The following is a 27,872-nucleotide window of genomic DNA, read 5'->3' as shown; positions in this document are numbered from 1 at the left end:
CCCAAGCTATTCTCTGCGGCTTCCACGCACAACTCGCCACGCACCCCACCGAGAGCGAGAACCACACATAATAGCGACCATGAGGGGGACTCTACCCTCCCTAGATACCGGGCCAATTTGGTTGCTTAGGAGACCTGGCTGGAGCCACTCGGCACACCCTGAATTCGAACTTGTGACTCCGGGGGTGTTAGTTGGCATTAATATACACTGAGCTACCCAGGACCCCCATTTTATTTATATTGTGATAACATTCTCTCTGTAATGTAGCGCTGGGGAAGCCAAATCATTTCAGGCAATATTTTCTTTAGACAGTTAATGTAAATGAACCAGTTATAATAAACTCTTCCCTTATATTTTACTTTTGAGAACTTCAGTTCAATTTAGCGAGTTGGTTCTTTTGGACTGTTAAATGAATTTGTTCACATAAACGATTCACTGATTCACTTGAGCCCTGCACAGCCTAATAGGATATATTTTTTTTTTTTTATTGAAGTATTTAGTTAATTAGTTGTTTAGTACTATATTAATATACATGTTTGTTCAAAGGTGGTTACCCTATTTGTTTAATCCTTACAAAATTAACCATGGCTAAACTAAAGTATTATTGTAGTATAATATTGTAGTAACCATGAGTGTAATAACCATGGTTAATTTTTTTGGCCAAGCATTCGTGTCTGAATTTTCGCTCTGAGTGTGGTTCTGGCCTTTGAATGTTTCAAGTAGCCACAGAATAGACAAAAAATGATATCGATCAGCAACCGTGCAATAGTTTTCTGGGCGGTAGGCCAAATACCCCAAGGAGCCTCTATAGATTGAGAAGTCTCAGTTGTCTTCTGTCTATAGGTAGAGAATTAAGTGATTTTGAAACCGTTCCTGTCTGAGGACACAAAGGTCTTCTTTCAGCCCAGTGTGCTCTGCTGAAATCAATAGGCTGATAAAATTGACAGATTGCTGGTAAATTATGTGGAATCTTGGCCTAACACAGTGCTGTCAGCAGGAAACCTCTTTTTAATAGTCTATTTAAGGAGAAGCAGGGATGTGTTTTTCTAAGTCGGAGGGGAATGTTGATTCAGAGGACTGGGGGTGGGGGGTCAGACTTGAAATCGCGTGCCGGTCAGACAGAGCGAACGGGACCCCAGGCTGCGGTCCACTTCACTCTTGCAGTTGTGCAGAGGTGGGGGGTAGGCGTTGGAAACCTGGGATAGAGGGAGGATTTTTTTTCTTTGAGAGCAGCCAAAGTAGCCACCTGTCGTTCCACAGTTTTTAGGATTTCCTTTTCATCCGGTCTTCAGCACAACTCCCAGTTGGGCCAGCGTGCATCCTGCCAGAAGGCCTGATTGAAACCAACTGCCAGCGGGGGCTGCCTCAGGCTCGTGGGGTGGTGGGGGAAACTCAAGGAGAGTCCCTGAGAGGCAGGAATGGAGATACGTGTTTCCAATATCTAAGGAGCTGCTTATGGAGGCAGCATTTTAAATTAATAGTCTACCCAAAAATGAAAATTAAGGCTGAAAATTCAGACTCACTCCAGACAAGTATGCCATATGACTACACAGCTACATCTTTTCCATGACTATGGGATACATCTCCAACATGGTTGTTTAAGAAAAGCTACAAACTGCATCCGATAGGTTTAAAATAATTGTTGCCAGCTGGAACCATATTAATCACTGCAAAAATGATCTAATCATATATCTGCTTTTTTAAATCAAAGCCCTGACTTTTTTTTTTTTTGCCAGGCAGAATACACAAACACACACTGATGAGACAAAACATTATGACCACCAGCCTAATATGCTGTTGGTCCTCTGCGTGCTGTCAAAACGGCTCCGTCCCGCCAAGGTATGGACTCTACAAGACCCCTGAAGTTGTCCTTTGGTATCTGGCACAAAGACATTAGCAGCAGATCCTTCAAGTCCTGTAAACTGCGAGGTGGATGCGCCATGGATCGGACTTGTTGGTTCAGCACATCCCACAAATGCTCAGTCGGATTGAGATCTGGGGAATTTGGAGGCCAGGGCAACGCCTTCATGTTTCTCAAACCATTCCTGAACAATGTTTGCAGTGTGGCAGAGTGCATGTTCCTACTAAATGAGGCCACTGCCATCAGGGAATACCATTGCCACGTACCTGGTCTGCAACAATGTTTAGGTGGGTGGCACATTTCGAAATGACATCCACATAAATGGCCGGACCTAGGATTTCCCAGCAGAACATTGCCCAGAGCAGCACACCCCCTCCACCGACTTGTCGTCTTCCCACACTGCATCCTGGTGCCATCACTGCCCCAGTTGAACGGGACACAAACATGATTGTCCATGTGATGTAAATGAAAACGGCACTCATCGGACCAGGCGACCTTCTTCCAATGCTCCAAGGTCCAGTTCTGATGCTCGCGTGCCCATTGTAGGCGCTTTCGATGGTGGACATGAGTCATCATGGGCACTCTGACCGGTCTGTGGCTACGCAGCCCCATGCACAGCAGGGTGCCATGTGAATTTTCTGTGACATGTGCCCAGAAGACCTTCTGTCGGTTAGGACCAGATGGGATAGCCTTCGTTGCCCTCGAGCATCGATGAGCCTTGGACGCCCGACACCCTGTCGCCGGTTTGTGGTTTGTCCCTCCTCGGACCACTGTCAGTAGGTACTCACACTGCTGACCGGGAGCACCCCACAAGCCTTGCCATTTCAGAGATGCTCCGACCCAGTCGTCTGGCCATAACAATGAGGCCCTTGTCAAAGTCACTCAGGTCTTAACTCCTGTCAATTTCTCCTACGTTCCACATTGTTGATTGGTTGTATATGCAATATGAGCAATTTAAGATGTTATTTTTATTTAATTTGTGTATTGAAATTATGAAAAACTAATGATATATTATATAATATTTTCGTTCTGTTCGAAGGTTCCCTGTATTATTAACAGCATTAGCTGAGAGAGAATTTCTTACATAAGCAAAATGGACATCTGAACTGAATCAGAATCTAATTGGAATTGAATTGAATCGAGATCTTGTCAGTCAAAATCAAATCGAATTGGGAAATCTGTATCAATGCCCACCCCTACATAAGACACTTTAATGCCATACAGCAGACCAAATTTTATGTTGTTATTCAGCACCGTAATCCAAAATGGTGACTATAGCAATCAATAATTGGTTTTAAGGGTGAATAGCATTTTAAGTTTTGGTCTGTTTATCACACAAAGTAATTGTATGGCTTTAAAAGACGTGGAATATAGTGCTCAAGTCTTATCGATTTCTGTTGCTGTGCTTATATTGGGGGGTGTTCTTTTTGGAACGTAACTTTTTAAGGCATTATAGGTGCCCTTTTGAAGTAAAGGCTGTTCCAAAAGTTAGCCATTTCATTTTGCTTCCTTTTAAGAGACCTTGTTTTTGCCAGATTTTTAAGGCCCAAATGTACTTCGGTATTCCACGTGCAAATTTCATCATCGGCACAGAATGCATGTACTATCTGTGTTCAGCCCAGTTTGTCTAAACACAGGGACAGTCTGCTCGAGAGACTGAAACGGCACGTGGAAAAGCAAAGTATACCCTAGCCTTTAAAAATGCTGCCTTGAAGGCAGCTACCTAGGTTTTGGAACATAGCTTGCATCTCCCCTCCACTCTAGCATAGACATTTTTTCCACATTGTGTTAAAAGTGTTTGCATGTTTTCGTAAATCGAGGGCGGAAAAATAACTGAAAGGGGAAAATATGGCCTGTTACCACCTTGGCTTACTTGCAGTCCATCTTGTTCAGATGCCTTCAGTCAGACGTTCTCTGGGCCTGTCATCAAATCTGAAACGAAAATATGCTTGCGCAACCCTAAAGGAAAACTGCTCTTCGTAACTTGCGAGACCGTGGAAGGAAAAATCTTCACGGAATTGACATCATTGGGATGTGACCGTTAATGATAGAAAGGAAAAGTCAAGCGTTGCACTGTTGTGGCTTTTGTGTTCATCTCTTAATTGACCAGAGCCGTGGTAGAGAAAAGCTTCAGGGCCACATTAGATATTTAATTTTCAATAAATAATGACTTTCTCTGAATGATGTACCGGATGCTTTGAGGCCAGGTGGGAAACCCATTTGAAACCTGCATTGCCAGAACGCAAACTTTCCACATGTGGCCTCCAAGGTTAAAGCCCCGTGTGCAAAGATCTGCAGATTATTTATTTATCGGGGTGGTGTGGTGCAGCTCGCCCAGCCTTCTTTTTCGTTGGTGGGTTCTTGCCGTAACTAATGAGCGTTTGACCTTTCAACGACCTCTTTGTGGTTTTGCTATTTTAAGAAAAACGACGGGATTTATGGCCTTTTTGGATCCTTCAGCCGTATATGTTGGAAATTAAAAGTGGGCGGTTGGCTGGACGTACAGCTGCAGGTCTGTCAGGTGCTGGAATCGGGTTTGAGCAGATACAGGCGCACTTCTTACTCTTCCTGGATCCCAAACCTGCCTGCTGCGACAGCATGGCACCTCTTTGGGTGAGGTGGTCATGAGAGGTGCATTCTGACACTGAGCAGACCAGAATTGGGGGAGACGAAGGCCTGTGCTGCTGTCATCTGTTAGCCATCCTCCAGACGTCCTCAAGGGACCCGGGGGAGGCCGGATTATTACCCCCACATCCAGCCTTTCATGGAAAGAACTCGTCCGTCTGCACTGGCGAGGGGGACGCTGTCTTTTCAGGTTTCGTTTGTGCTTGCCTATACATTGTATAACGAATGACTTCTGTAAATGTTGTAAAAATGGCCGTAGTGCATTTTATTGTTTTGAATGTTTTCTGATTTCCATGACAGAAGAGTTTAGGAAATCTGTTCCGTCTAGGGCTGGGCGATTATATTGTATGTTTACAATACATTTGTGCTGTTTTGCTGTCGATTTATAAAAATTAAGCAAGCAAAATTGTCATCGTAGTTGGTAAGTTCGATTCATTTCCATAAATCAGTTCAAACAACTCGTTTTAATGAGTCAATTCTTAGCTCGAACTCAATTATTTGTTTGCCTCATCGCTCAAAAATGGTTCGAAATCCTTGCATATCATTTTTCTTGTATTAGTGTTTTAGTAAAAACTTGTAAATATAGCTTTTTTATTTTTACTATAGGTCTTTTATTGGTCTAAATCACACTTTTAAGCCATATCAGAACAAATATATATATATATATATATATATATATATATATATATATATATATATATATATAGGGTGTAACGGTTCTCTGTAAATAAACGGACCATTTGTTTACCACCCACGGTTCGGGAAGCATTGGCACTGCGGTTCACCAAGTTTATTGACGCATCTGTAGCACAAGATTTTGTGAAGAAAAGAAAGTGTAAAATAGACACGCACAGTTACAACCTCCGCTAATGCACCTGAATGGATCTGTAAATGGATACGCTCCACCTGTTTCACACAGGTCAACTTGATGATGACATCACTGTTCTACAAGGTTGTGTGTAGTTGAAAATGGCTAGTGTGCAAAATTTTGTCTGCAAACACATGCGCTGTTTGCAGACATCGCTCGACACGAGTGCCGTATACTAGTAATACATTGACATGTGATGATTTATGCCAAAATCACCAGCGAAAGAGCCGCAGATGAGCCGAAACGGCACACACTCCCTTTCATTTTTAAGCAAGCACTCGGTGCTGATTCGAACAGGCATAAAATTATAACTTAAACGATTGGGGTGTTCATTGCCAACATTTCCCTACTCCGCTGATGGTGTTATTTCCGCGTATGATTAAAACACTCAAGCCGCATCACGACATCCCTCGTATTCATTTTAATAGCAAAGCTCCTTTTATAGTGATGTACAGCTTCTGAAAATTAAATATATGTGCAGTAGAGTTTGAAATGCATTTTATGTTATTGATATATTAATTAGAGAAAAGTTAGTTTTGTAGTTGGTTTTACATGGTTTTACAACAGTAATACTGTAGTTTCCATAAAGTAACCATTATTATAGTACAGTATACTAGTGACAGTATCCATGTTGATTTTGTGGTTATAATGTTTTTACTACAGATATCATAGTTTAACTATGGTTACTGTTGAACAATGATTTTTATACAGGGCAAACCTGTTTGTTACCAAATAGATTATCCTGTTTTTGGTTTTGTCAAAATTTCCATGTACACTGCAAATACAGAACATACCGAAACCGTGACACTAAAACCATGATACAAACCGAACCGTGAGAAATTTCAACCGTTACACCCCTATTAAATACACACACACACACACACACACACACACACACACACACACACACACACGCACACGCAGTTGAAGTTTACATACACTTCAGTTTAAGTCATTAAAACAAATTTTTTAGCACTCTAAATTTAATATTAGCAAGACATGATTAATTATTCCAACAATTGTTTACAGACAGATTATTTCACTTTTAATTGACTATATCACAATTCCAGTGGGTCGGCAGCTTGGGAAATTGAAATCATGGGAAAATCAAAAAAATCAGCCAAGACCTCAGAAAAATACATTGTGTACCTCCACAAGTCTGGTTCATCATTGGGAGCAATTTTCAAATGCCTGAAGGTACAACGTTCATCTGTACACACAATAGTACTCAAGTATAAACACCATTGGACCACACAGCCATCATACCGCTCAGAAAGGAGACGCATTCTGTCTCTTAGAGATGAACGTAGTTTTGTGCGAAAAGTGCAAATCAATCCCAGAACAACAGCAAAGGACCTTGTGAAGATGCTGGAGGAAACTGGTAGACAAGTATCTATATCCACAGTAAAACTGCTCTGCAAGGAAGAAGCCACTGCTCCAAAACTGCCATAAAAAACCAGACTACAGTTTGCAAGTGCACATGGGGACAAAGATCTTGAGATTTCTAGAGAAATGTCTTCTGGTCAAACAAAAATCTTACTTTTTGGCCATAATGACCATCGCTATGTTTGGAGGAAAAAGGGTGAGTCTTGTAAGCCAAAGAACACCATCCCAACCGTGAAGCATGGGGGGTGGCAGCATCATGTTGTCGGGGTGCTTTGCTGCAGGAGGGGGACTGGTGCACTTCACAAAATAAATGGCATCATGAGGAAGGAAAATTATGTGGATATATTGAAGCAACATCTCAAGACATCAGGAAGTTGAAGATCAGTTGCAAATGGGTCTTCCAAATGGACAATGACCCCAAGCATACTTCCAAAGTTGTGGCAAAACGGCTTAAGATCAACAAAGTCGAGGTATTGGGGTGGCATCACAAAGCCCTGACCTCAAACTGATAGAAAATTTTTGGGCAGAACTGAAAAAGCGTGTGTGAGAGCAAGGAGGCCACAAACCTGACTCAGTTACAGCAGTTCTGTCTGGAGGAATGGGACAAAAGTCCAGCAACTTATTGTGAGAAGCTTGTGGAGGGATACCCAAAACATTTGACCCAAGTTGCTACTAAATACTAACAAAGTGTGTGTAAACTTCTGACCCACCGGGAATGTGATGAAAGAAATAAAAGCTGAATTAAATCATTCTCTCTTCTATTATTCTGTCATTTCACATTCTTAAAATAAAGTAGTGATCCTAACTGAACTAACACAGGGAATTTTTTCTACGATTAAATGTTAAAATATGAAAAACTGAGTTTAAATATATTTGGTTAAGGTTTATGTAAACATCTGACTTCAACTGTATAAATACAGTTCTGTGCCAAATTTTAGGCACTTGTGAAAAATGTTGCACCCCGTGCCACCTTTCTGGCTCCACCCATGCCAGTGTGTCATTGTTCATGTATTAAAATGTTTTAGTGAAAACATGTAGGTAAATATATTAGTTTATCACAAAGTGTTGTTAGATTGGTCTTTATTCGTCTGTATTTGGTTTTAAAAAAAAAATCACATTCATCAGAACAAATATAAAAACATCAAATATCATCAAAAGGATGAAAATATTAAGATATAAGCCATATTTCTATATTAACTAATGAGGCATCACTAGGAAATCAAACAGGTAAAATTATCTTTAAATTGGGTAAAATTGATGTATTATTTCATTTACGTATTTATGTATTTATTATTAAGGAGAATCAGTTTAAAGAGTTTCGATGAATTGATTCTCGGCTCTAATGCAATGAAGTCCCTGCGTGGCATTTTCCCATGCATTACGATTGTTTTGTAAAAACGTCCATGTATCGTTAGATTGGTATTTTAATGGTCTTTTATTTTGGTGTGTAAAAAAAAAAATCACACTTTTTGATTTGGGAAATGATGCAGATTGAATACGAACTTGCGTCTTAAACGTGTACTCCAACTAGTGTATTTTATTGGCAAGTTTCTTCATGAAAAATACACAACTTATTTATTGCTAATAACTCCTTATGAGTGCACAAAAGGTGTCTGTAGTAGCTCTGTGATGACGGCATCTGTGATGGAACGGGTAACGGGGTTATGCGTGGTGATATAAAGCGGTTCTCTGTGTGCTGGTGAGATATGAGGGGATGACAGAATGACAGACCGAGGTGAACAGGGGTAAGACTCAGCGGGATATCACCTACTGTATGTGTGTGTGTGTGTGTGTGTGTGTGTGTGTGTGTGTGAGAGAGTTTTCCAGAAAGGGTTGATCGCTGGCCTTGGTTTGAGTTTTTTAGTGATTGTGTTTTTTGGTTGGAAGGATGTCTTTTTGACGTAGCAGGCGGGATAGTGAGCGAGCAAACAGGTTTTGGAGGGTGTAGGATGTGATAAGTGAGACGAGACACTTGAGGAAAAAAAGACACTTTGTCCAAACTTCCTCTTGCCCTTTTTGGGACTGTTGGGGGGCCTCTGCCAAATGCTATACCTGCGAATCCCATCAATGCCGCCACACAGAACAGCTGTCTGTCTGACAGGCCGCACTTCCAGTGTCGTCCACTTCTGTTCTTTCGTCTGGTGCGGCTCATACCCTTTCAAGAGCCATCACACACACATGCTAATCCATTGCTAATTCATTATGCTAATTCATTAAATATAGTTATGGATCCAGAATACAAGAGATATTCTACAGGGATAATGAAAGTTTATTTGTATTCGCTTTTAGCTGAAGGTGGCCTGAAAGAGGTAAAGACGTTCATTCCCCCCAAAAATTGAGCCTTAAAATATATATAATTTTTTTTTATTTACTCAATGAAGAATATATGTAATTTGCCATATTAATCATACAGTATACTGCATTTATTGAACATGTTGTTGTTGTTGCGTTTTTCATAGTTAAGATGTGTCTTTTTTCGGTTTAGCCAAATTTGTAAGACTTAAATGTGCAACATATCAAATTGCATCCACTCATGTTCTCGATACATGCACAGTCCCAAAAGTTCCCTTCGATGCTGAAAATATCAGAAGGATGGTCTTCCTTTATACAGTCAAACTCCGTAGCGGCATTTCTCCTGTTATAGTCATGTGAGCATTTTTGGTATCTTTAGTCCTCTTCTTTGGACCGTCTTCGGCTAAAAGCCTTACGTCAGCGTCCTGTAGTGAAAGCTAAACATTTGGTGTTGTCGACGTGTGGAAAAGGTGGAAGCTGTGGCTGTGAAAGTGGTCAAATGTTCAGCTCTTGCGTAAGACAAGTTGCTGCAGTCTGAGAATTCGTGTCATTTTCCAGTCGAACATTTTATCCTCCAGTAGAAATGCTGAGCTCAGTCCAAAACCATTTACAAATAATTAAATATGTATTGATATTTGCATATTTACACCACAACTTCGATTTCAGTCAACAGTTTTTGTAAATGTTTCATGTTTTGTACATCCAAGCACATGGTGAAGTCGTGGTTTAACTCCTCAGGGCTGATTTCCTCTCTCTGTTTTTGCTCTGCAATGAAAGAAAAGAAACATAGATTAGTTACGAAACATGCGTCAGGTGCAGAAAAACTAGCTTTTCTTATTTCAATGTTATTTTTGAGCTATAAACATTTTAAGCAAGTTTGCATATTACAATCATTTGGATCAACATGTCTGGAGAAAGCGCGAGAATAATGAGAATTGCATTTTTATTATATAAAAAAAAAAAATCCAAAACATTTTACGTTGATGAAAGTTTAGTTAAAATGTATTTTATTTTATTTAAATCTTTTTGTGACATTTTAAAAAGCATTATTTTACAAGTGAACAGCTATGATTTATCTTTTGAAAAGTGCAAAATTATTGCAAATTTTAATTTTTATTGTTTAAAAGTCTAAGATTAATTATGAAAACTGCAACGTGCGACAAAAATGTTTTTTGTTGTCGCATTTTCAAACAATTAAACATTTTAAGTGACATTACAGTGAACAGTTGTTTGTTATTGTATTGGAGCAAAATTTATTTTGAAAGCACAAAAAAATAATTTTATTTAAAAAAAAAAAAATGACTAACTCTTTCCCCGCCAGCGTTTTTAAAAAAAAGTTGCCAGCCACCGCCAGGGTTTTTGACGATTTTCGCTAAACTTTAATGGCCCGCAGAATATTTTCTTCCATGAATATATGAAGATGCTATATATCAAAATAAAGATCTGAGCCTCTGCTTTTAGGCAAAAAAAACCGATTTTATTTTATCTTCATTTGTTATTTTTTTATTGCGACTTGAACAGAGGTAGGTTTTGTCAAAAACAACATTTCAGACAAAAAGCTGATTAAAAGGCATGTTTATGTCTGATATTTTGAGCTTCTCAATACTCCACTTCTTCATGTTTGAGACGATCGCAGTCTGTTTCTTTGATCAAAGAGTTGCGTACTCTTTCAAAACATGCGCAGGGGTCTTCCTTACCGTATAACACCTAAAACACGGAAACCCGGAAAATTCCGTGTTTGGCGGGGAAGCGTTTTTTCATAAAACACGGAAAATTCAGTGTTTGGCGGGGAAAGAGTTAATGTCGATCTCATTTTCAGAACATAAAAAACGTTCTTTTACAAGATGACATTTGTGTAAAGTATTGCAAAAGTGCGACACAAAAACGTTTGTTTTATATATATTTTTTTAACTTTATTGGAATATTAGTTAACAAATGTCGATCTCATTATGATCTCATTTTCAGAACATTAAAAAACATTATTTTACAATACAAAACCACTTAATTACTTTTTGAAACGGGTATTGCGAAAGTGTGACGCATTGTAGTTTTATTATTAATAAAACTCGACATTTCACTTTAATGGAAGATTAGCGGATAAAAGTTCTCATTATGATCTAATTTGTAGACATGTATAAAAAATATATAGTTTACAAATGGACATTTGTGTGAAGTATTGCAAAAGTGCGACACAAAAATGTTTGTTTTATTAAAAATGCTAAAAATATTTCACTATAATGGAAGATAAGTTAAAAAATGTTGATCTCATTTTCAGATTTTCACAACATTAAAAAAAGCTGTTTAACAAATGACCAGTTTATGTATTTGATGTGAAAAGTGCAATATAAGCTAATTCAGTTGTTGTTATTAAAAATGTGGGTCTTTATTTAGCAGCTGCTTGTATTCAAAGGGAACAAGTACATTTGTTGTTGACTTATTGATGTTTCTGTTCTCCCCGCGGGTCGGTGGTTTGGCATTAACACGTCTGCTGTTTTTCTCCTATCACCTTTCCATCTACGGTAGCACACACACACACACACACACACACACACACACCTGGCATGCATTTGACAGTTTGCTTTGCTTAGAACGGGATCATATGGAACGCCGTTGTTTCGACAGTCCCCCGAAGGCGGAGCTCCTAATCAAAACACTCACCCTTAACTGATGAAGTCAGAGTCTCATTTGAAAATAACCCTGACCCTCAACATTTTCCTTTTAATTTTTCCTTCCATATTTCACCATGAACCCCCCCAGTCCCTCCTCTTCAAGTTCACTGCCACTTTAAAGTCACCAGCGCTTTGACTCCAGGGATCACTTACGCCAAACTAATAGGATCTTGTCTACATTTGCTTTTCATATCCTGTCTAACACGCCGTAAAGAAATTATTATTGCTGGAGCTTATGTCTAAACGCCCGGTTTGATCGTACGCTCGCTTACACTGAAGTCCTTTAGAAACACATTATTTCCATGTACTTTGAGGCAGAAAACGCATTAAATGTCTATATCAATAAATTCCTGTTCACATGTATAAGCCGTCTATGACAGGCCTCTAACGCAAATATTTGCCTTCACCTAAGGTTGATGGGTAACGTTGACGGCTTGTGAAATATCACAATGAGACGGTGTGTGTGTGCATGTGTGTTTAGACATGAAACTCGAGCTCTTGACAATGACAGGACGAGTAATGACTAAAAACAGTCCTTTGCTCGAGGTAATCCAGTTTGACTCCCTTTAAATGCACTGTTTACATTATAAAAACACCTTTTGATTGTTTTAGTAGTGTTTGGTTGTATTTACACAGTCCACTCGCTGCTGCCCACCACCACAACCGCTCGTTTCCTTTTGTTTATGATTATACGGCGTACCGCACCACCTGTGTTAAAGGATGGCCCAGTTTATTAGCTAATTCATGTGGCGTAACTTTCCTGAAGGCATTGAAGTATTCACACTTGGTAGTTTTATTAGATTTCACGTTTGGCCAAATGTTTCAAGATTCACTTGAAGAGAGGAAAGTTTCAGCTCTTCAGCGTACGCCGCTAACACTTCCAATCGTTTCTTATTGTGGCAAATGTTTGGGCTCCCGTCGGAGCGAATGACTCTAAACTCTTCCATATGCTCGTAACGAGAGAAGTCTCGATAATTATAAAGAAAATATGACCCAAGGATTGACTGCACGACTTCGGGACTCGCTTACCTTTACAGCAGACGCCATAATCATATGGAAAATGTGCCAAATTGTCCCAGACATCCTACATATTCATTGTTAAAAGGAATAGTGCACCAAAAAATGAAAATTCTGACATCATTTTGTTCACGCCCATGTTGCTTCTAATCCACCTGCTCTTTATTTCCTTAGTGGAACATAAGAGGACCAGTTTACCGGCCAAGCAACAGGACGAAAATTGCCTTAAACACACCGTTAAGTAGTTCAGGTGATTGGTGCACTATATTCCAAGTCTTCACAAGCCGCACCATAGTTTTGTTGGATGAATAGACCACAATCGTGGTGATCGAAGCTCACGCCCACATTACGGCACATGGACATAACTGACACCATGACAGCATTGGTTCGCAATTTTTGAATTCTGGATGCAAATGCGGGCTAGACATGAGCTTCGTCGGAAGGGAGGGTCAAATTTAGTTTTCGTAGGTTGACCGCCGTGGTCAAGATAAACCCATGCCATGCCATGGAAGAATTAGTAGCATAGAGGTTTGAAGTGACATTAGGGTGAGTAAATATTGACAGATCTATTCCTTTTAAATACATTCTCCAAAATATGTGCACATACATTTATACACATGATTTACATAATCATGTGTGGTTACGCAATCATCTTGCAATCTATCCCAACCTGTGAAAAAACACTGAGTGGACATTTCAGTCGCTTTTAGCGCCGCACAGTGGACATTTCACCCGCTTTTAACGCCGCACAGTGGACATTTCACCCGCTTTTAGCGCCGCACAGTGGACATTTCACCCGCTTTTTGCGGCGCACAGTGGACATTTCACCCGCTTTTAGCGCCGCACAGTGGACATTTCACCCGCTTTTAGCGCAGCGAAGTGGACATTTCACCCGCTTTTAGCGCCGCACAGTGGACATTTCAGTCGCTTTTAGCGCCGCACAGTGAACATTTCACCCACTTTTACCGCAGCGAAGTGGACATTTCACCCGCTTTTAGCGCCGCACAGTTGACATTTCACCCGCTTTTAGCGCCGCACAGTGGACATTTCACCCGCTTTTAGCGCCGCACAGTGGACATTTCACCCGCTTTTAGCGCCGCACAGTGGACATTTCACCCGCTTTTAGCGCCGCACAGTGGACATTTCACCCGCTTTTAGCGCCGCACAGTGGACATTTCAGTCGCTTTAAGCGCCGCACAGTGGACATTTCAGTCGCTTTTAGCGCCGCACAGTGGACATTTCACCCGCTTTTAGCGCCGCACAGTTGACATGTCTGTCGCTTTTAGCGCCACGCAGTGGACAGTTACTTTTGGCAGCGCTGTTCAGAATCACAATCAAGTGTTACTGGAGGAGTATCACCCGCTTTTAGCGCAGCGAAGTGGACATTTCACCTGCTTTTAGCGCAGCGAAGTGGACATTTCACCTGCTTTTAGCGCAGCGAAGTGGACATTTCACCTGCTTTTAGCGCAGCGAAGTGGACATTTCAGTCGCTTTTAGCGCCGCACAGTGGACATTTCACCCGCTTTTAGCGCCGCACAGTGGACATTTCTGTCGCTTTTTGCCGCGCACAGTGGACATTTCACCCGCTTTTAGCGGCGCGCAGTGGACATTTACGTTGCTTTTAGCGGTGCGCAGTGGACATTTCACACGCTTTTAGCGCCGCGCAGTGGACATTTCACGTGCTTTTAGTGCCGCGCTGTGGACAGTTACTTTTGGCAGCGCTGTTCAGAATGGGCCAATCACAATCAAGTGTTACTGGAGGATTTAAAAATATATATATTTTCTTTAACAAGTATGAATCCTTGCAACTATCAGTTTTAATTACAAATTACTCTACAGAGTGAAAAAATTTAGATCTGAGATTTGAATGCAGATCAATGGAGGATTCAGTTTTGTGAGTCGTCTAGCGCCCCCTTCTGTAAAGACAGCTTTGTGTCTCACAAAATAAGTTATTTCTGAACATTTGGGTCAATTTCAATATTTTAAGTTATAATAAGTTATTCACATTTTAACTAATATTTTCACACAAGAATATTTGGTGTTGTAACTCATGGAACCCTCAAAATGTGGTGGTGTAACCCATTTAACCCTCATTAGTTTTAACTTGCTTCATACGTGAAAATTAAATGATAAAAGAAAGAACAGCAGGCATGTTGTCCTTTTTATGAATTAATGAATGAATTGGTGCATTATGTCTGTGCAGAACAAAATGTTTACCCTCAGCATTTATTGGCAAAAACTGAACTGAATGAAAAAATGTCAATATTTTGTAAGTTAGAATGTCAATTTTTTTGGAGAATGGCCCGTTTGCAATTTCGGTCAGAATTGGATCTTTCATAAACTGACAGCAGGGCTGGACTGGTAATCTGGCATACCGGGCATTTTCCCGGTGGGCCAACGTGATTTGGGTCCGATCAGGTGCGGACTGGTGGGTCAGCCGCGAAACGCGTCGAATGGGCCACGATACGCTATAACGAGCCGCCGCGTTATGCAGAACAGATCACAAAACGGTACCGCGGTATGCAGAAAAGGTAGAAATGATGCATGTTTGGTGCTAGAGAACAATATTCAAGATTACAGCGCAGAAAGATCAGAGCTGTTGTCCACATCACTGTTGTTCTGTCGCGCGCTTCACTAGAGACGATGAGAGGACGCAACCGTTGTCATGAAGTCTTGAGGTGCGGATGGAATCAATCCGATGTCTGACGTAGCCTAATCGTTAGCAAGGCAGCTAGCATTAGCGAGTTCATCCAGTCTGACACTACGTTACCACTGGCGCGTTGTGAGTGAAGCTGAGAGCGTTTTCAATTCATTCCTATGAAAGCCGAGCGTCATGCTCGCAAGCTGGATCGTAGGATTGGCAGCGGTGCGGAGCGAGCTCTCTCCTAGCGCTGTGAGCGCCTTTGAGTGGATTTCGTCCGCCCCAGTGGAAACGCAGCCTGAGAAAGCCGAAGTGCTCGTGTTTTAGCGACACGCAGTAAATATCAAAAATTCCTCAAAAGCTTATCTTGGATTTTCTTTATCGTGATAAATATCGATATCGTTTTATCGCCCAGCCCTATGTGAAATCCCAGGCCGATTTCTCGTCCCAGTCCAGTCCTGACACAGTATGCCCACCTCTTCAGACATGACTACACAACTGCTGTATATATTGTGTATGCAGTGTGTGCAATGTGAATAATAATTTCTGACTTTTACTTTCATAACCGTCCAATCTGTAGAAGTAGTTTTTACTAGAGGTCGACCGATAGTGGGTTTTGCCTATACTGATAAATAAGGTGGTGGAAAAGGCCGATAGTTTTTCAAATTGATTTATAGAAAAATCAATGACATTTTTATTCTTTCTTTAAAGAAGAAAATTGATAAAATCCCACATGCATTTTTTTTGCCTAATAATAAACTAGAAAATAATAAAGATTTGGTACATAATGCAGGACTTTTTATAAGTATAAACAAGCCCAAAACACACTGGAGACTCTTATTTTGAAATTATGAAAACATATTGGTAACTCTCAACAGATATTTTTGCCGATAACCGATTGTTACAAAAAGCAACTATAGGCACCGATTAATCAGTAAAACCGATATATTGGTCTACCTCTAGTTTTTACTACAAAATAAAGTTTTGGATAAAAATTTTTTCTTTGTTTTGACTGAATATCATTACATCCGGTCGGGCGGTCACATACACCTTAAAAAAGGTCCGTCATTTTATCGGTATAGCTCTGAATATACTACACTAAAAATGTATTGGTTAGCGAGTAGTTACCGTAAAATATATGCAAAGAATTGTTCATATATTTAAAAAGACAATTAATGTAGTTTTACAGTATAATGTTGTCAAAAATACATTTTTAAAAGATGTAAAGTATGATTTTCCAGTGTAATTAACTACAAACATATATGATATTATAAGAGCACATGTACTTTGTACAGTAAATTGTTAATTTTGGTTAAAAAAAAAACAATAGTTGGGTTTTCCCAGAATTCCCTGCATGACCCATCATATTTAATTTATATTAATTCATATTTTAAATATCAATTATGTACATTGGGGTGTTCTGTGTTATATTTGATGTAGTTTAGTTCATGTTTACTGTATTTAATTTCACATGTGTGACATTGATGGTGTTTAGTGTTTGTGTCTCTACATGTTTATTGGTCATTACTCCTGGAAGAGCCACTATTGATGGACTTCATGTCATCATGTGCTATTCTGTCATTACTACAGTGATTTTTACAGTTTCAGAAGGTTAATATATTACGTTTATCATTTAATAATATAAACGACAATTATACAAATTTACAGGTTGTTCTGTAAAGTTTGTACTGTATTTTTTACATCATTATTCTAGCAACCACAGCTGCCAGTTTGTGTTAAAACAACTGGATTTGTTTTACAGTGTTCAGTCTTGTCACACACACACACACACACACACAACACACACACACACACACACACACACACACACACACACACATTTCAAGTCATCCAAAGCTCAAATCCGATCTGAACTTCCTCTTTTGCGGATTGCTGGAACTCCATGTGACACTCGATTAGAAATGGTTGGCTTCTTTTCGGTTGTCTGTCTTGTTGGATGCGTGAAAAAGTGGCTTAAAAATGTTTATTTGGAAATGTAGTCAAATAAAAGTATTCTGTTTAAATTGCACTTGAGTAAAGTACAAATCCCCCCCCGAAAATAATACTTAAGTACAATACTTAAGTATAACTACTCAGTTACTTAACACCCCTGAAAATGTTTAAGGTAAAATCAATCATTTTTATATAGACACCAATCTATTTTATTCCTGAACGTCTTTGCAGGCAAAAGTTGCAGTTTCTGCTGCCGGACTGTCTGCGTTTGATTGAAACGTCCATAACGCAGTTTGCAGGAGAGTCTCGATACCGCTGTCTGTTTTGTGTCAGCTTACAGACTTTACATTTTGGTGCAAACCCGAACATTTGAATTTAGTTATACTTAAGCGTCTTTCTGCTGGAGTGTGTTTTTTGTCTTTCTTTAGAAACAATAAAGCCGTGCGTTTTGGCTGAGTGATACTTTCACGGTGTAATGAGCACTAAGTAGGGGTAAAAGAGACGAGTGTGGTTTTGGAGTGCACAGACCCACTTCTGAAACTTCACTACAAAGGAAAGGCCCGGTCTGTTTCAAATATCTGCCTGCCACTGGAATTCAAAAGACATGGGTGTAATTCTCGATTGGACTTTTAAAGATCAATCATTTCGTTTGTAAGGATTAAAGTTATGGGCTGAAATGGGAGTGTTGGCCTTTGGCCTGTTGTTGTTCCCAACTATGTGGTTTTTGGGTGGTTTCTATGTGCAACGATCGGACCACAAACAGTTTAACAAACTAAATGGTTTGAATGGTAAGTTGCCAAATGTGCTGTTTTATCAGTAACAAGCTTGTATGTTTTGCTTTTATTTTAGGGCACCTATATATAAACATGCATACAGTGGCCCCAAAAATCATTTGGAGCCTAAGCCACACTCGGCATTTAGATAGCTAGCACAAGCTAACAAAGCAAAACACAAGTTTGTTAGGTTTCAAATGATAAAAAAATAAAAATGTTGTCTTGGTTTTGACCAATATTTCTAAGACTTTGTGGTTGTCAAAAATTGGTCATGTGGTTACCTTGCTAGGACACCGGTGTAAACTGATATCCACTAAAATGACACCAGTGGATTAGAAGTCATTGTAAAAATGGCCCAGAAAATACCTAGCAACATATGTTTACTGATGCCTCTGATATTTAGATGTCTAATGCAATGAAATGTCATTTTTAAGTGTGACTCAAGTGTCTGAGAAGTTTTTGGGGCCGCTGTATGTTTCACTTCTACTTCCTTGGGCGGCAATTCGCAGGTGGTAGAGCGGCTCGGCTGCTAATCGCAGGGCTGGCGGTTCGATTCCCGGCCCACATGACTCCACATGCCAAAGTGTCCTTTGGATCAGTCCAAGTTGCTTCCAATGGCAGGCTAGCACCTTGCATGGCAGCTCTGCCATCATTGGTGTATGAGTGTGTGTGTGAATGGTTGAATGGGACACAGTGTAAAGCGCTTTGGTAACCTCTATGGTTAAAAAAAGGTGCTATATAAGTGCAGACCATTTACATAATGTCCTGTGTGGTTTGTTCGATATAAAGTGGATTAGGTACAGATGCTCACGGAGTAGTTGAGTTGCTGCATATACATTTTTCAAGATTAAGGGAAACTTTTCCCGCATATTTGATTCTTTCTTTGCTGTTTTGGTGGTATACCCCCAAACATGTTCCCTGGATTCTCATGGCCTAATGTATATAGATCACGGACCATTTATGCCTCCCATTTGCAAATTTTTCATAAATGGCTTTAACTTGGTTTGTAGGAGCATCCGCTGCATAATTGGTTGATGCTGTTGTCGCTGCTCTTCAATGGTTTATTTTATTCGCATCAGACTTTACGCAATGCCTCAAATTGTAGTTTTCTGTTTTATTTTAGTTCAGTGGCGTCTGGAAGCTCCTCTTTGCGCTTGTGTCATGGCTCAGTTTAATTGTCTTAGGCATGTGGTGCATTTCAGTTATTGACAGTTCTTCGCCATGCAAGTTTAAATTACAGTTTTCCCCTGCTTTCGGTTTGGTGTCATTTGTATTCCTCGTGGCCAGAATCATGATTTACATTTTTATTTGTCAAGTGCTGCGGCTCGACGGGCGAAGGTCAGTGCAGTTGTGCTCTCCAAGGGACGGCCGGGGAGCAAGATGAACGATGAGTTTGTATATTATCTGACAGTCTTGTTGTTGATTGGATATTTTCTGCTGGGCTACGTTTAATCCGATCTTTCATTGCATCTGTGTATGAGGTCATGGTAGCAGCACACAGTAATGGAGATCTCACCCATGATGGAAAAGGACATGTGGATGAAGTCATAATTCAGCTTCATAGTGCCGAGGGTGGTTTTTAGGGTCAAATGTTATCTTTTGGAGGGTGAAATTATGACATAGATTCACGATAAAGACAAAAAGTTGGCCATTGTTGGGTATTTCATGTCAGACTGTCTCAAACCACAAGATATTCCTGCCTTGGAAAACTTGTACCAAATTATACCATATCATCTTTCTGTCTTTTTAGAAGCATCTGGTTTTCACTCATTACATTATTGGTAAAAGCAGTGCCTGTTTCATTTGGGAATATGGGAATATCTGCAAGCTGCATTAATGTTTCTCAATGTTGTTGCTTAATTTACAGTCCTCTTTTAGAAAGGAAATGAGAACTTTGTTTATAAAGCACTTTAAGCTAAAACCAGTATGAAAAGTACTCTATAAATTAAGTTTAATATGATAATATATGTATTTGGCAGATTGCATGTAAAAAGTATCTAATTTCAAATGATAAACCCAACAATAACAATCCCCTTCTCACCTCAAGTTGTTGCCCTCAATGACCTTGTTAACAGAGAACAAATCCACATACACTTTAACCCCCCTCCTGAGGTACAACGATATTTCACACATCTTTCGGCATTTCTTCTGCTTGTATTTGGACATTAACATGTTTGAATCATTCCATAACCTTCATGACAACATCTGCATATGTCTTACTCACCAGCTTCCTCTGATTGCTGAGGCAAAACGTGCAAATCTGTTTGGGTTGCGAGTTCTCAGAGTCTCGGCTTGGAGATTCATGGTGGTGGTAGTAGTTTGAGGTTGAGGGTCCCCCGCTGTGGCACGGCTGGCCATCCCCGCAAGCTTCGCCCACCAGCAACACGTTCCCCAGGTGGGAGATGTAACTGGAGGCCAACCGCAAGGTCTCGATCTTGGAGAGCTTCCGGTCAGCCGGTTCCGTTGGGATGAGAGTCCTCAATGCGGTGAACGCCGTGTTGACGCTGTTGGTGCGATCTCGCTCCCGTGCATTGGCCGCGTTGCGTTGGCGGCCCTCCGGTACCACTAAACCTGCTAGGCCAAGGGAATTTGGTGGCGTCCCTAAGAGCCGTCCACTGCCACCCCCAACGCCAGATTTCCTCTTTCTGCCTCCGACTTTCAGATCGTAACCTGAGGTGTCCAAGCGAAATGAGCGGTCATCAGAGCCAGAGCTCTCGCTACCATTCTCATCGTCCTCTGACATCATAGAGATATCTGAGTACAGGTATCGGCTTGGAGCCGGTCGTACCATCGCGAATGACATCGTCAACAGGTGCTGAAGCTTCTTTACCTCTCCAAATGTTTCTTTCAAGGCTCTAGAGATCTTAACACATGAATCTCTTCGCTTTGGAACCGAGCATCCACTTTATTGCGCTCAAGAAATTCTCAGTAGTCCTTTGGTAAAGTTGTACTCTAGTTTTACATTGCTCTGTCACTGAAGTCCTTTTTGAATTTAGTTTTTCTTTGCAGTCAAATCAGAGAAACTTGGGAAATGATCCTTAGGAGTTGTTCTTGTTGTTAAACTTGATCTCAGTCACATCCCATCAGTGCTTCTGTCCTTAAACTAAAAGCCACATCTCGTTTCTACATGAGCACATGCACTCTTCTCTGTTCCTCTCCGTCTCTTTGCAGTGCTGATTCGCCCTCTGAGTAGAGATCCACATGTGGTTTCACTCTGAGTGTTTTTAGTATGGTTGTGCTTTATATTTATAGGTTGTGGGAGTGTCTAATATGATTCCAACCTCCCTCTCTCTTACTCTCCATCTCAGTCCATCCCTCTCTTTTACTGCTTATGCAAATACCCCAGCTGGCTGCTCAGCACGGGCAGGGAGTAAAGTGGATCCGTCCAGCTGTTAATGACTGGCCTTCCTTGATCGCTTGCTTCCATGGTTTCTTGCTTAACCTCTTTCTGTCTTGCTCCTATGGTTTCTAGTTTTCTTTCTGCGTTCTTTTATTTCATTTTATTTCTGTTCTTCTTGTCCTTCCTTCCCTTCTTTTCTCTTTTTGTGTTGTCTTCCTTCCAGTGTTTGTTTCTTGCTTGTTTGTTTACTTCCTTCCTTTTTCTGTCTGTCTTTCTTTTAGTCTTCCTTGTTTTCTTGCTTCCGTCTCTATTCCCTCTTCCTTTTCCTTTCTGTCTGTCTCTCCATCTTCTATTCTTGTCTTCATTCTTTCTTTATTGCTTTTTTCCTTCCTCCGTTCCTTCCTTTTCCCTCTTGCTTTCCTTCCTTTCATTATGTCTATATTCCTTCTAGTCTTTTACGCTTCCTTTCTTTTTTCCAATCTTCCTTTCTTGCTTATTTGCTTTTCATGCCTTCCTTTCTGTCCATCCATCTTCCTTCTAATCTTTTTGTCTTCCTTCCTTTCAATCTTTCTTTCTTCCTTTTCCTTCACTCATTTTTCTATCTGTCCATCTTCTAGTCTTAATTTGAGTCTTCCTTTCCATGCTTGCTTGCTTTTTTCCTGCCATCCCTCATCCTCCTTTCCTTCCTGTCTTCATTTTGTCCTTTCTTACTTTTCTTCCTTCCTCGCTTTTTCTTTTCCTTTCTTCCTTCCTCAATTTTTACTACTTCCTTCGTTCCACACTTCCATTTTTTGCTTTCTTTTTGTTTCTTGCTTTTAGCCTTCCTTTCTGTCTTGGATCTGTCTTATTATATTGTCTCTCTCTCCTTTTGACGTCTTCAATAAATTTCTTTCTTCTGCCTTTTTCTTCCACTCTTCATTTACGGTTATATTGGATCGTAGAGCGAGCACTCGCACTCGAGGCCTTGCCACTGGAGTTGTATAAATATCCATAAAATTGGGGCAATTCTGCCCTCCTTCCCCTGAGCTCCATAACAACTTAAACTATATTATTGACATGTGTCCGAGTCTTCTCGTTATTTTTTTTTCTTCCGCTTGAGACCGTCCAGCTTTATGAACTGCTTTGTCCATGAAGATGAGTGGTTTGTCTCACACTTCATCACACCGACGTTTTCTCTGGATGGGATGGGTTTGTCACGGGAGGGAAATATCAACATAACATCATCCAGTGGGACCACAACTCAAATCGCAGCACCTGTTCCACCTTCAGTCATTACCAGCAATCATTTTATGATTAAATGAAGATAAGCCCTCTTAGAAATGGATTTTGGTCTTTTTATCTTAAGGAAGAGATTGTCTGAAAGTTGTTATATGTTCTGTCACGGTTTTGTAACTTTATAACAGGTAGTCATTAAATATATTTTTCCCAAAACATGGACTGTCCCTATTGCTTTTCTTGACGGAAAAGCACAAGAACTGTATTTTAGTGCTCAAGAAAGCTCCTCTGTCTTTAAGAACAGAAATGTAGGCATCAGAGGACATAGTCTCTAGACATACAAAGCGGTGGTGCTCTTGCGGATAACACAGGTGGAATCTGGTTTGGGAAGTCTCCCAATGCCATTTCTGTTCGTTGATCCCAATTAGTTCTGCAAAGTCCAACCTCAATCGAAAGCCAAAAAAAGCTAGGTCCAGTCTAATTTTTAATGACCATTTGAAGGAGCTCAAGTTCAATCCTTGATGTCATCATAAGTCCAATTTCTATTTACCCTCTGGAAAATATGAAGATATGATTTTGGTGGCTTGTCATTTTCCCCCTTGATTTCATATTTTTGACATAAGGTCAGGGCTAGTCTGGTGGTGTAATGATGTGGCTTTCGTAGCATTTCTCTCCAAATGGTGAACCAAAATGGAAACTCAAAGATGTTTTAAGGACTCTGAAAATCCATGTTAATGCCATCTTGTGTTAAGTCTCTTTGAAACACAACCGCATTAATGAGTGATGCACGTTAACGGCAAATTGTTCAGCCAGATGGGATATCTGATTTCCGACAAGTTCCTGACTGTTCTATCATTGCCTTTGCTCTGGGTCAGAGCCACGCAATGAGGTCTCATTTCTTGGACAATTGAAGGGACAGCTCACCTAAAAATGATAATTCTGTATTTGAGATGTTTGGCAAAACGATAGCCTCATAATTATTAATTTTCTTTGGATATTTTTTCCATTCAATGAAAGTTTCAATTCGGTGAAATGACATCAGGGATGAAGAAATGACCCACATTAATTATTTATTATTGATAATAACAAACAATCTCTTTTTGAGATTTGAGCCACTTTTTTTGCTATTTAAAGATAATTCATTCCTTACTGCTCCTAAACGCTCATTTGATACCGTCTTCGTGAAAAATGGATCGTAACACTTAACACCTGAGACGTGCTTCTTCCTTAAATTGAAGCTGGAAAACGTCTGTCTGTGGGGGTGTAGAGCCTTTGAGATGTGTTTCATGTTCTCATTAATGAAAACTATTTTGTTAATGGCTTTTTGCGAGTGAAGAGATTTATATTCCTCTGAGAGGGTGAGCACTCTTTAATTTTATTCTTGTAAAAGGGAATTTCGACTTGGTTTAACTAGCGGCAGTAAATCATTAGCCGAGTTTTTAACACAATCGTATTGATATAATGTTTTCCGCATGTCGAACCATGTACGATTATCCCACTCCAAATGGACTTTTCCTCTTTTTCAGGGCAATTGGAATGAAACCTTAAAGATGGCTTTTTTTTTTCCTCTCTTGAAACCAATTTTCAAGTAGAATTGCTTTACCAGTCACTCGTCAGACGTATTCTCTCTGCAGACTGAAAAGGATCAGTTGCATGTCTGTAAAGATTGTGTCTTCTAGAAGAGACGAGCAAACTCTGTGATATTGTGCATCTGCTTGTTTCTAATGATGTGCAATATTTTTTTTAAAACAAATTGCTCTAACCGGTTCGCAAAGCATTCGTAAAATACTCCACTTTAATGGCGAACTTTGTGGGGTAGTAAAACTGTGAAGTTAGTGAGAAGATTTAATTATCGCAATGCAGCTGAGACAACTTAAAGGAACACCAGGAGAGGATTTAATGAAAATTATGTGATGGGCGACATTTTGTAAAATGATATTACGTGGTTCATTAAACGCCATGTCTGAGGTTAAATGTCCACTAAAAGTGGAGTTGTGGTGGCGTAGTGGACTAAAGCACATAACTGGTAATCAGAAGGTTGCTGGTTTGATCCCCACAGCCACCACCATTGTGTCCTTGAGCAAGACACTTAATCCAGGTTGCTACAGGGGGATTGTCCCTATAATAAGTGACTAAGTCGCTTTGGATAAAAGCATCTGCCAAATGCATAAATGTAAATGTAAAAGTTCAAAAAAATTATTTCTTCTTTTTAACGATTTGGTCGAACTGGTTCACAAAGCATTTGTACATTTCTTAACTATAATGGAAAATTTAGTTTGGGAGTAAAACTGTGAATTTGGAATATTAAGGTAGTGGTTTTTTTTCTTCAAAATTATATTGCATGGTTCAACCAAAAGTGCTATAAAAAAACGAATGGGATGAAAAACCACATCATTAAATGGTGCTTTTATGACACTTTCTCTTTCTTTTCTATGTCCTTTGAAAAGCAATTGCAATGCTCTATCAGTTAAGGTATCGCTCAATTTGATCATGCTAGAGCAAGCTTGGAAATGTAGTTGTTATGAAATGCAAAAGTTAATTTATCAGTGTATTTCTTGTCATTTCAAAGTCATGCACTATAGTAAAAGTGTTTAGATGTCTTATGCCCCTTTTTACACTATGTAATATACACTCACCTAAAGGATTATTAGGAACACATACTAATACTGTGTTTGACCCCCTTTCACCTTCAGAACTGCCTTAATTCTACGTGGCATTGATTCAACAAGGTGCTGAAAGCATTCTTTAGAAATGTTGGCCCATATTGATAGGATAGCATCTTGCAGTTGATGGAGATTTGTGGGATGCACATCCAGGGCACGAAGCTCCCGTTCCACCACATCCCAAAGATGCTCTATTGGGTTGAGATCTGGTGACTGTGGGGGCCATTTTAGTACAGTGAACTCATTGTCATGTTCAAGAAACCAGTTTGAAATGATTCGAGCTTTGTGACATGGTGCATTATCCTGCTGGAAGTAGCCATCAGAGGATGGGTACATGGTGGCCATAAAGGGATGGACATGGTCAGAATCAATGCTCAGGTAGGCCGTGGCATTTAAACGATGCCCAATTGGCACTAAGGGGCCTAAAGTGTGCCAAGAAAACATCCCCCACACCATTACACCACCACCACCAGCCTGCACAGTGGTAACAAGGCATGATGGATCCATGTTCTCATTCTGTTTACGCCAAATTCTGACTCTACCATCTGAATGTCTCAACAGAAATCGAGACTCATCAGAACAGGCAACATTTTTCCAGTCTTCAGCTGTCCAATTTTGGTGAGCTCTTGCAAATTGTAGCCTCTTTTTCCTATTTGTAGTGGAGATGAGTGGTACCCGGTGGGGTCTTCTGCTGTTGTAGCCCATCCGCCTCAAGGTTGTGCGTGTTGTGGCTTCACAAATGCTTTGCTGCATACCTCGGTTGTAACGAGTGGTTATTTCAGGCAAAGTTGCTCTTCTATCAGCTTGAATCAGTCGGCCCATTCTCCTCTGACCTCTAGCATCAACAAGGCATTTTCAGCCCACAGGACTGCCGCATACTGGATGTTTTTCCTTTTCACACCATTCTTTGTAAACCCTAGAAATGGTTGTGTGTGAAAATCCCAGTAACTGAGCAGATTGTGAAATACTCAGACCGACCCGTCTGGCACCAACAACCATGCCACGCTCAAAATTGCTTAAATCACCTTTCTTTCCCATTCTGACATTCAGTTTGGAGTTCAGGAGATTGTCTTGACCAGGACCACACCCCTAAATGCATTGAAGCAACTGCCATGTGATTGGTTGATTAGATAATTGCATTAATGAGAAATTGAACAGGTGTTCCTAATAATCCTTTAGGTGAGTGTAAGTCTCGGGTGTCTCCAGAATGTGTCTGTCCAGTTTCAGCTCAAAATACCCCACAGATCGTTTGTTCTACCATGCGTTTATACCCGTTTTGTAGCCCTGTCAACGGGCTGTTTTCGTGTCTGTATCTTTAAATGCTAAGAAGCTGCAGCTCCCCACACCCCTTTCTGGAAGTGGGCTGTGCCTTTCCTGCTGGTGCCATGGATACCCCTGCGACAACAACAGTTACACGGAGAACACACTAAGTCAATCATCTTACTGTATTGTGCATAACAAAGGTCGAGTTATGAAATAGGAAAAACTGCTATAGTTGTCAAATACCTCTATCGTTTTTGAAATAATGACCGGTTTTATTACATGGAAAATCTTCATTGCATGACCACTCAAGCGGGACTGTGGAGGATGTCAATCAGTTTATATCGTAACCGAAATGGAGCTATAGCTTCATGTTATGGAATAAGGTAGTTAGCGACTCGTTTCTATGTTATACAAAGCACGATGTTTTCACAACAAGCGTTTTTCACGCAACGTGCCAACAAGCAATTTCAGAAAGCCAAATAGCAAACATTACAAAATTATAAAATACAAAACTTACGACTTAAGTTTGGTCAGAGTTGGTATCGACCCATCCTTGATCCTTCGCTTCGAAGCAAATCCAGCCTTGTGTTGATGAAGCAGTCCAAGTTAGCACAAGCGGCTCTAGCAAGGAGATAAATACGGCAGACTGTGCACTGCTCGCTCAAGTTTTAATGATGGTGGATCTAAGCTACTCGGGCGGATCTCTTCGCCAGCCGTGGGCGGTACCTTTCCCCTTATGATGTCATAAGGGGCTGCAAACCTGAACGGCTCATTTTAGAGACACTTTATTTATTGATGGGGAAAGGAAAGCTACAAGGGGATGGTCTTTTTCCATATTTTGTGGTTGGCTACACACACTTGGGGACACATGTTAAAAAAAATGGAAAAAGTGGATTTTGCGTAATATTTTCCGTTTAAGATGTCATTGTGTGAAAAGCGTTTATGAACTGATAATCCGCTGTTTTGACAGATCTGTGTGATCATTTTTGTTGTTGCACCTCTAGTGTTAATTTCACCAGGAAACTGCTACGATATGTACAACAAGCAATATAAAACGTGTGGTAACATTGAGACCAGGTTGGGTTCTGTTGTTGGCTTTTTTCATGTATTTCAATATTTCTTTCCAGACCCTAGCTTTGACCTTCCAGTCATTAAAGGAAAACCTCACCAAGGCAGTCTGTATATCTTACATTACATTGTATATTTTAGGAATCGGGTCATGACGTGACCACTTTCATTAGAATGAGTGAGACCACAGCAGCTCCCCTCAGATAGAATGTCTCGCTACCTCATAAAGATCGACCTC

The 27,872-nt window shown here is 40.3% G+C and overlaps 2 protein-coding genes across 2 annotated transcripts in view; one reads left to right on the top strand and one right to left on the bottom strand.

Moving 5' to 3' along the window:
- Positions 1-27,872, top strand: part of LOC127619570 (ribosome biogenesis protein bop1-like) — a 104,727-nt gene that overhangs the window by 26,054 nt on the left and 50,801 nt on the right. The gene's annotated exons all lie outside the window — the stretch shown is intronic.
- LOC127619576 (basic helix-loop-helix transcription factor scleraxis-like) lies at positions 8,616-21,287 on the bottom strand. Its single transcript, XM_052092455.1, has 2 exons — positions 20,310-21,287; positions 8,616-9,797 (listed from the first exon to the last, which is right to left on the bottom strand). Exons 1-2 carry the CDS (start codon positions 20,886-20,888, stop codon positions 9,759-9,761), a joined length of 618 nt encoding a protein of 205 aa, XP_051948415.1. The 5' UTR covers positions 20,889-21,287; the 3' UTR covers positions 8,616-9,758.

The sequence above is a fragment of the Xyrauchen texanus genome, chromosome 26, assembly GCF_025860055.1.
Source record: "Xyrauchen texanus isolate HMW12.3.18 chromosome 26, RBS_HiC_50CHRs, whole genome shotgun sequence".
Lineage (NCBI taxonomy): Eukaryota > Metazoa > Chordata > Actinopteri > Cypriniformes > Catostomidae > Xyrauchen > Xyrauchen texanus.
Note: the sequence above shows the minus strand (reverse complement) of the source record. Positions and strands in the feature narration are given on the sequence as shown.

Bases quoted from the DNA above. Each gene is read 5' to 3' on its own strand.
- LOC127619576 (XM_052092455.1), bottom strand. From the start codon at position 20,888: ATGTCATTCGCGATGGTACGACCGGCTCCAAGCCGATACCTGTACTCA. The intron at 9,798-20,309 runs GTGAGTAAGACA...CTTTCATTGCAG, and splicing joins TCAGCAATCAGAGGAAGCTG to AGCAAAAACAGAGAGAGGAA.